Below are 9,197 nucleotides of genomic sequence, written 5' to 3'. Positions count from 1 at the left end.
ATTTTACAATAGTTAAATGAGAAAGACAAAGAGAGAGTGTGTAAAAAAGGTGGTTTTCCATTTTATTGACTGCAGCGTCATTCAGTCATTGTCAAACTTAATCCATTGTTCAACGTTTTTAACCACTTTAATTAATTAAAATTATTTTGTTTTAACTTAGTAATATTGTAAAGTCCGAAAGAAGACAGACAGAATGAAAGAAAGAAAGGAGAGAAAGGGGGTGATTTTGAATGGGTTTATTTGTTTATTATATGAATGAATGAGCAATAAAGGAATCACGCGCTGTAGATCCGCCGCACATGATCTGAATTCCAGACGTGACGCGCGCGCTCGCTAGTGATAATCAAATCACGTGACAGGCGCGCGCACACAAACACACTCACGGAAGCGCTGCTGCAGTACAGCTGATGTCAAACTGTTTGTTGTTCTGTGATATTCAACTGCCTCATGATTTCGGGGGCAATGGTACTCTTCTGTTCTAGAAGCGAACAACTAAAATAGTAAGTTTACTTTGTTGAAACGTAAACTGGTTAGACGTTTTAGTGCAAAAAGTTTCCACTTGAACTTTTGTTTTCTGCGAATTAAGCATCAAATGGGGCGTGAGCTATAGTTTCATCCTGGAGGAACCGAGAGGTTTGGGCTTCTGCTGCAGTTGGGATGGAACAAGAGTATTGTGTACTATTGTGTGTTGTGTAGTCGTTGTTTGCATTCTAATATGTTTTATTGTATTGCATTTGAATACCAAGGAAGCTGCATTGAGCAATATGAGTTTTTAATTTCTGAAATATTGTCTTTGAGTTCTTTTTGGTGTCTTACAGAATTATTTATCCCATTAGAAGTCATACTGGCCCTAAAGGAACTGTTTTATAAAATATATTTTGGTAACACTTTATTTGACAGTGACCTTGTTACATAACAAGGACACTGTCAAATAAAGTAATAACATGCACCATAGTAATAACAGTAAATTATGCATAATTACGTGCAACTAACCCTCAACCTAACCCTATAGTAAGTACATGTTGTTTATTATTATTACTCAGTACTTAATATAATTACACTGTACCAATGACACCTTAAAATAAAGTGTATATATTTGTTGTGTTATGTTGGAATTCATTACAGATTATTAGGACTGGTGAAGTATGATTTTTATTTTGATTAGTTGCATGGAGAGGTTTTTGAAAGATGAATGTTTAAACAAAGCCATGTTAGAGTGAAACCGTGAGAATAATAATAAATATTGTCCTAATAACTGCATTTGTGTTCAGGTAAAATGAAGTGTCTACTGGTGGCCAACGATAACGCAGAGGTTTTGTTCTACTGGAGTGACAACGAGTTCGAGCAGCGGATCCAGGATCAGTATGTTGTTTCCCAGGAGGAAGGAGAACGAGTGAGAATTAATGCTGTTTGACATATCAGTTAAATTAGTGCTGTCAAATGATTAATTGTATCCAAAATAAAAGTTTGTGTTGCATAATAGATGTGTGTTTACTGTGTATGATTATTATGTATATAAATACACACACATGTATATATTTAGGAAAATAAATATATATTTACATATAAAATATGTATATTTATATATAATATAAATAATATATATATATATATATATATATATATATATATATATATATATATATATATATATATATATATATATATATATATATATATATATATATATGCAAATATTTATTTGTGTGGGTATTTAAATATACATAATAAGTATACACAGTAGACACACATATTAGGGCTCTATCATACGCCCAGTGCAATGCGGCAGCAGGTGAGACGCAAGTGTTTTTTTGCTAGTTTCAGCCCAACGCAGTTATCATTTTCACGTCCTGCATCATGTTGTTTAAATCGCAAATGCACTTGCGCCCATCTGTTCAGCCATGGGCATGTTCAGGCACATTGTTGGCGCGTTGCTATTTTGAGGCAACTGAAATAGACTGCGCCATTGACCAACTGAAACCTGCTCTAAAGTCAATTGCGCTGTATTTTTTGTATTATTTAAAGGGCATGTTAGTAAATATGCGCCTATAGGCGAATGCACAACGCGCGTACACTCTGCTTATTACGCACACAGGGACGCGCAGCAGCACACAAACATTTTTAAATATTAAAAATAAAAGGATTCCTCTCTGAAGAAGTGTTCAGTCTTTCCGCATGCAAATTCTGCCATGGTGCAAGCACAACTGGCTTTTAAAGGGAATGGGAGATGAGACTCTGATTGGTTTATTGGTTAATGCCCAAAGCACGATTACTTTATGATGCCCGCGGTGGCGGCGGTCGCGAATTTGTATTTGGAGGTTGTTGAGAGAGCATTTTCTTGTGGTGCCCCCCTGAGCACTTGGTGCCCTACGCACAGCGTGTGATGCGCGTCGTGGGAGTGGCGGCACTGGCTTTAAACCATGCGCTCAGATCGTTAAAACAGGGTCCATATTATGCAAACACAGACTTTTATTTTTGATGCGATTAAACACAATTAAATGTTTCACAGCCCTAATTTAAATTTAAGACAATTTTTAAAATATTAAGCTACATTTTATTTTTAAATAAAACAAAAACATTTTTAAATAAAATTTAAAATACATGCATTCATATTATTGTGGAAAGTTGAATGATTATTGATAATATTTTTATGTGTTCTTAGCTGCCCGCTTTTGAAGACAGCATTAACACTGTCTTCGCACCCATCATCATCTCCTGTAGCACCATGGTGGACCGACTCGAGGACAATTACACCTCCTTCAGCACAGAAAACAATCATATCTATGTTCTGCATCAGGTAATCCACAGCAGAATGAAAGCGTCATCTGATCTAACACTAATAAATATGTTTTATATTATATTGTTAAATATCAATATTTTTTCATTTAGATGTTCTGAGTGGTGTTTAATTAATTAATTTTCAATTAATGAATTGAGTAAATACTCTAAATTCTGTTGAAAATACTTTATAACTTCATTACACATAAGATAAAATCTATAAATTGTCTTATATTATATAAAATTAATAAAATGTTTTTACATTTGCTTCACATGGAGATCTGATCTCATCATCATCAAGTTTGTCTGTGATTACATGAAGAAACTGAAAAAACTGAGACAGACTAAATCCAGAAGAACTAAGGATCCAAGACACTTGAATAAACCAACCTCCAAAGCTACCTGGAAAAACTATGTGCAAGTGCCCCAGGACAAAATTTGTTTTAAATGCAAAGGGTGGTCACACCAAATATTGATTTGATTTAGTTAATTGATAAATAAATCTATCTGTGACATTATTTTTGAAATCATCCTCACTTTACAGCACTTTTACACAAGTGCCTAAAACTTTTCACAGTACTGTGGCTTTGCAGGTTTGGTTTCTTCAAGTGTCTTGGAGACGTTGCCGCAGTTCTTCTGTCTCAGTTTTTTCTGTTTCTTCATGTAATCACAGAAAGACTCCATGATGGTGAGATCAGAGCTCTGTGTGTGGAGCATACCAGCTGTTGTCAGACTCCTTGTGCATACAAAAGTCTCATTGGATTATTCAAATTAATGGCAAAAGGAATATTTGGAAATGTACATTTATATTTCTTACTGACACACAACAGCAAAAGATATAAATAACTGGCGTAAAACCATTTTTTGGGGGGTGAAAATATTAATGCAATACAACAACAACCATGCCAGATTCAAAGTCACTAAAATCACATTTCTTCCGTAACACTCTTTCAAGAAATGATATGTATTTTTCCAGTACTAATGCTATATCTGTCAACAACACTTGTGCTTTCTGTCATGCAGTTTGAGGAATGTCTGTACATCGCTGTGAATGGAGACGGAGATGAGACCGAGGAGGATTTGAAGAGAAAGATCTATGTGATGAAGAAACTCACAGAAATCATGTTTGGGATGGTGACGCTCAGCGGGCCCCTCTTGAGGAAAGAGTGAGAACTGCACTTTGTTCAACATCACCAGATTTCATACCATACTGTAGACTGAAGGGATAGTTCACCCAAAAATGAAAATTCTGTCATCATTTACTCACCCTCAAGTTGTTCCAAACCTGTATAAGTTTCTTTGTTCTGCTGAACACAAAAGAAGATATTTAGAAGAATGTTTGTAACCAAGCCGATAGAGCAACCATTGACATAGTAGGGGAAAAAATACGATGGTAGTCAATGGTTGCGTAATATAAGTTTGATTATTCTATTGGTTCCTGATTTTTTCATTTCAGATCCATTAAATTCAAGCAATATATATATATATATATCAGGCAGGGCTCTACATAGCGACCATTTTGGGCGCATTTGCACCTGAAAATGACTGCGTGCGACTGTGAAAAAACAATTAGGCGCACCGGTGCGAGTGACCCGATCGATTCTCATGAATAAATGTAATACAATCGGAATAAAAACTACAACTGCCAAAGTGCATCAACACTGACTGAGCAACAGTTGCGTTTCGTTCTGCGATCGACTGCTTGTCATGCCTTCTGTCAGCAGAGCATGTGCAAAAAACGTGTGTAACGGACTAAACTTCATAGATAGTTTACCAGGTGAGACGGATGTGACGCAGCCATGCGCACTTACCAGACGCCTCGCGCTGATGTTTATTTGCAGCCAAATCCAAATTAACTAGAAATACCACATTTGGATTATCATAAACAAGGTCGGAAATTAACGGGGGCTTGGGGCAAAAAATGCCACCCGAAAATTACTAAATAATAATTTAAAAAAGCCCCTGTATGAGTACTTGATTTAATCTTTAGGCTATCAGCTTCAGTCCACAACTTTTCTCGTGTTTAAAAATTACTAGATGTATATATGAGAGTACATCATGAATCCATTTTCCAAACCGTGTTTTTATCTTACCCTGAATCACTACGGTACACATATAATAAGTGTTTATATTCTGACTATTTTATTCCAGTTTGGTTCGCAGCGCTGCGGAGGAGCACAGTCCCTGCGTGACTCGCCATAGACATAAACAGAGAGAAGTAGATCCGGCTGCAGTGTTCTTCCGCGAGACGCATGCAGTTCTGTTTATTAGCGCCAGAGCGCCAAAACAGTTACTGACTGCTATTGCTCCGAGTTGGCAATGATTGCAAATGTTATACTGACCTTGTACAAAAGTCCAATATACAAGCTGATGTTAAGTAACAACGTTTTAGCCACAATACTGTTTATTTCGTGAAAATCAAAACTACACCAGAACTGTTGCGCATCTCCAAGCGGTTCGATTCGAATGAATCTGCGTTTGAACGATTGAATCAATGACTCGCAAATAGACTTGACGCGCCACCTACTGGCGGTTTTATTTTCATATTTATACTTTGCATGAACTTTTTATTTAAAATATCATACTTTTAAAGTTTCACTTGTACATAACCCATTTCTAAATTCAAAAACTTATATTTAAAACATTCATACAACATTATTTACCCATGAGCTGCATTAAACAGTCTAATCACCACTTCAGATAGAGCTGCTGTGCCACTTCTACACTGCAAAGATTGATCTTTTGATGCTGATTTAATTAGATTGGTAACAGTCTGATTGTGTCGTATTGCTGTAACTGAATTTATTGTTTAAATTAACATTTTAAAAACAACTTTTCTATTTTAATTGAAGAAATTGATAAGATGATCCATATATTTAATAAGATTAGAAAACATTGCTCTTATAATGGTAAAAATGCCCCTGGACATTAATTTAAAGGGACAAAGATAGTCCTGTAATGGGGAAGTTATAATTGGAATGCGTGTTATTGATCAGAAAGTGCTCCTAAATTTTTTAAATTAGGAGCACAAGTGCTCCTCAAGAAAAATGTTAGCGTAGAGCCCTGTATATATATATATATATATACATATATTAGTATACGTTTTTAAAAGAAGCCATTTTCGGCTTCAGTTTCGGTGTTCGGCCAAGTGCATCCTAAATTTTCGGTTTCGGCCAGTTTCGGTGCATCACTACAAATAAATATGTTTTATATTATATTGTTAAATATCAATTTTTTTTTATTTAGATGTTCTGAGTGGTGTTTAGATTTTCAATTAATGAATTGTGTAAATACTCTAAATTCTGTAACTTTATTACACATAAGATAAAATCTATAAATTGTCTTATATTATATAAAATTAACACAAAAGAAGATATTGAGAAGAATGTTTGTAACCAAGCAGATAGAGCAACCATTGACTACCATAGTAGGGAAAAAAATACTATGGTAGTCAATGGTTGCTCTATCTGCTTTGTTACAATCATTCTTCAAAATATCTTCTTTTGTGTTCAGCAGAACAAAGAAACAAATACAGGTTTGGGACAACTTGAGGGTGAGTAAATGATGACAGAATTTTCATTTTTGGGTGAACTATCCCTTTAATAGAACTAGTCTCATTGCATTTCACTTCATTTTATTTTTGGTTATTACACCAAAGGACTTTGGTCTTAAACCTGAACAGACAAAAGCATTTTTAACAGACACTTTCATATATTTGAATTTATTTGTCAGATTGCGCCCTCAAGATACAGAGCAAAGGAACCGGTTATGGAAGAAGCTACGAAGCCTCCTGGAAACGTACAGCCACTTGCGAGAGCATGACCAAAGCTTTTTAGTGGAGGTGTGTGCAAGCGCTATTTTTATCAGTTGTATGCTGGGTTTAGTTTTAGATCACACATGAAGAGTTCTCTGCCTTTGTTCAGGCGGTGGAAAGGTTGATCCACCCGACCCTTTGTGAGCAGTGCATCGAGTTTCTGGAGCGTCGGCTGGTGCAGCAGATCAACAGCAACATGGACAGAGCGGGCGAGGAGGTGCTGCATGCTTTCATACTGGTGCACACCAAACTGCTGGCCTTCTACTCCAGGTACAGCAAACGCTTATGGAGAACATGATGTTTTGACCACAAAATAAATCAGAAGGAAGCAACAAATATTTTGCTACAGAGAACTTTGAAAATAATCTCAGATTTCTAACTTTTTGTGCAGTCGAAATGCCAGCAACCTAAACCCCTCTGATCTCCTGGCTCTGATCATCCTTGTGCAGGATCTCTATCCCAGCAAAATCGACCTAGATGACACTCCTGAGGTTTGATGTGTCTTGTTTTTGATATCACTTGTTGATATCTCACAGTGTTTTATTTTTCATTGTGCCCTGACAGTATTTTCTGTATATTTAGGAGTTAGAGAACAGTTCAGTTCCTGATGTATTCTACACACCAGAGCCCTCTCCTCCTGAACGGGAATCAGGTGATTAAAACGAATAGACTTACATAGACTTTGGGCCTCATTAATGAAACACGAGCAGAACGAATTTGTGTGTAAATCGTTCGTAAAGCCGCTCTGACGTACATTTTCGGATTCACGGAAATTTTTGTATTTTCAAAATGTTAGTTGGTACAAAAGAAATTTGCACCTGCTCCCTACCACATGTAAATGGTGCGTTGCATTTTGATGGACTATGTACCATAATAATATTTCAAGAGTTGATTTGCCCCGTCATTCTTGGGTAATAGGCAGCGCTCGTCACTGTCACTTTTTACCCGGCCGTCCAATCACAGTGGAGGAGGGGCGGGAAAAAAACTACATCGACCAATCATCCCACTTGTACACCGACTAAACAACAATACTGGAGAAGTTAATACTGCTTTTTACTGCTTTTTTTATATTCAGTTTATTCCTCAAAATGAGATACTAGTAACACAGTACTACCATGGATATTCTGTATCATATTCATAGCAATCAAAGTATCTCAGAAGGAAAAACTCTGCCCTGGCAAAGCGCTTTCAGCGCCACCAGCTGGCCATTTTCAGAAGAGCACCAGGTGTTTTTTAGCTGGTTAAAATGCTTTGATGGACACACAATAATTTAATATTTATTGCTAGGCATATGACCAATTAGTCTCTTTAGCATTTATACAAAATACTGGAGCCAAACCTGAGAAAGAATTCCAGAAGATTCCACAGCGTTCCTGCACACGTCATTTGCAGTTGTAACTCATGGGCAGGGATTATGCAAATGATGAATGACCCTATTTACGAATGTTTGGAATTCTTTATATACACACGTTTTACTACCGAATCCGTGGTATACGAAGCGTTTGTGAATCTGGAGGAGAGTTTTCGTAAATGTCAATTTTACGCGCAAATTACTCAGAATTTGCTCATATATTTACGAAAGTTTCATGAATGAAGCCCATTGTGTGTAATGCAATGATTTCTAGACATGTTTGCTAAAATTTTGAAATTTAACAAAAGTGATAAGTATACAAGCTGCATATTTGTGTTTTGAATGCACAGTCCGACCAAGAGGTTTCAGTCCGCCTGTCTTCCAGTTTGTAGATCCTGATGTTCAGGTGAGCTATCTGTTCCTGTCCATCTCTGCTGGCCTAAAAGTAATATGATTATGTACACTACCGTTCAAAAGTCTGGAGTCAGTAAGATTTCTTTAAAATAATTTGTTGTCAAAAAGATGAGAATAGAAATAGAAATAATAGAAATAAATTGTAAAAGAAATAAAATAATAATTGTGTGTGTGTGTGTGTGTGTGTGTGTATATATATATATATATATATATATATATATATATATATATATATATATATATATATATATATATATATATATATATATATATATATATATATATATATATATATATATATATATATATATATATATATATATATATTCTTCATCACAGCACCTGTTAGAGGGTGAGATATATTAGGCAGCAAGTGAATTTTGTCCTCGAAGTTGATGTGTTAGAAGCAGGAAAAATGGGCAAGCATAAGGATTTGAGCGAGCTTGACAAGGGCCAAATTGTGATGGCTAGATGACTGGGTAAGAGCATCTCCAAAACTGCAGCTCTTGTGGGGTGTTCCATGCAGTGGTCAGTATCTATCAAAAGTGCTCCAAGGAAGGAACAGTGGTGAACCGGCAACAGGGTCATGGGCGGCCAAGGCTCAGTGATGCATGTGGGGAGTTTGGAGGCCTCAAACTCGTTGTTGTGCTCCTCAAACCATTCCCTTTTTGCTTTGTGGCAGGGCGCATTATCCTGCTGAAAGAGGCCACAGCCACCAGGGAATACCGTTTCCATGAAAGGGTGTACATGGTCTGCAACACTGCTTAGGTAGGGGTACCTACCTAAGGGGGTGTTACATGTCAAAGTAACATCCACATGGATGGCAGGACCCAAGGTTTA

At 36.4% G+C, this 9,197-nt stretch overlaps 1 protein-coding gene across 2 annotated transcripts in view; it reads left to right on the top strand.

The window, feature by feature from the left end:
• The first annotated feature begins 313 nt into the window (after positions 1 to 313).
• hps1 (HPS1 biogenesis of lysosomal organelles complex 3 subunit 1) overlaps positions 314 to 9,197 on the top strand; it is a 24,479-nt gene continuing 15,595 nt past the window's right edge. Inside the window, exons 1-9 of one of the 2 annotated variants that reach the window (XM_079843167.1) lie at positions 314 to 500; positions 1,272 to 1,393; positions 2,663 to 2,797; positions 3,802 to 3,944; positions 6,511 to 6,619; positions 6,702 to 6,862; positions 6,984 to 7,083; positions 7,175 to 7,244; positions 8,294 to 8,349. In XM_079843167.1, coding sequence (XP_079699293.1) covers positions 1,277 to 1,393; positions 2,663 to 2,797; positions 3,802 to 3,944; positions 6,511 to 6,619; positions 6,702 to 6,862; positions 6,984 to 7,083; positions 7,175 to 7,244; positions 8,294 to 8,349 — 891 coding nt within the window. In that variant the 5' untranslated portion in view covers positions 314 to 500; positions 1,272 to 1,276. The remainder of the gene's footprint in view (positions 501 to 1,271; positions 1,394 to 2,662; positions 2,798 to 3,801; positions 3,945 to 6,510; positions 6,620 to 6,701; positions 6,863 to 6,983; positions 7,084 to 7,174; positions 7,245 to 8,293; positions 8,350 to 9,197) is intronic. The other variant, XM_079843168.1, reaches the window with a different exon arrangement.

This window comes from Gobio gobio, assembly GCF_949357685.1.
Source record: "Gobio gobio genome assembly, chromosome: 18".
Taxonomy (NCBI): Eukaryota; Metazoa; Chordata; class Actinopteri; order Cypriniformes; family Gobionidae; genus Gobio; species Gobio gobio.
Note: the sequence above shows the minus strand (reverse complement) of the source record. Positions and strands in the feature narration are given on the sequence as shown.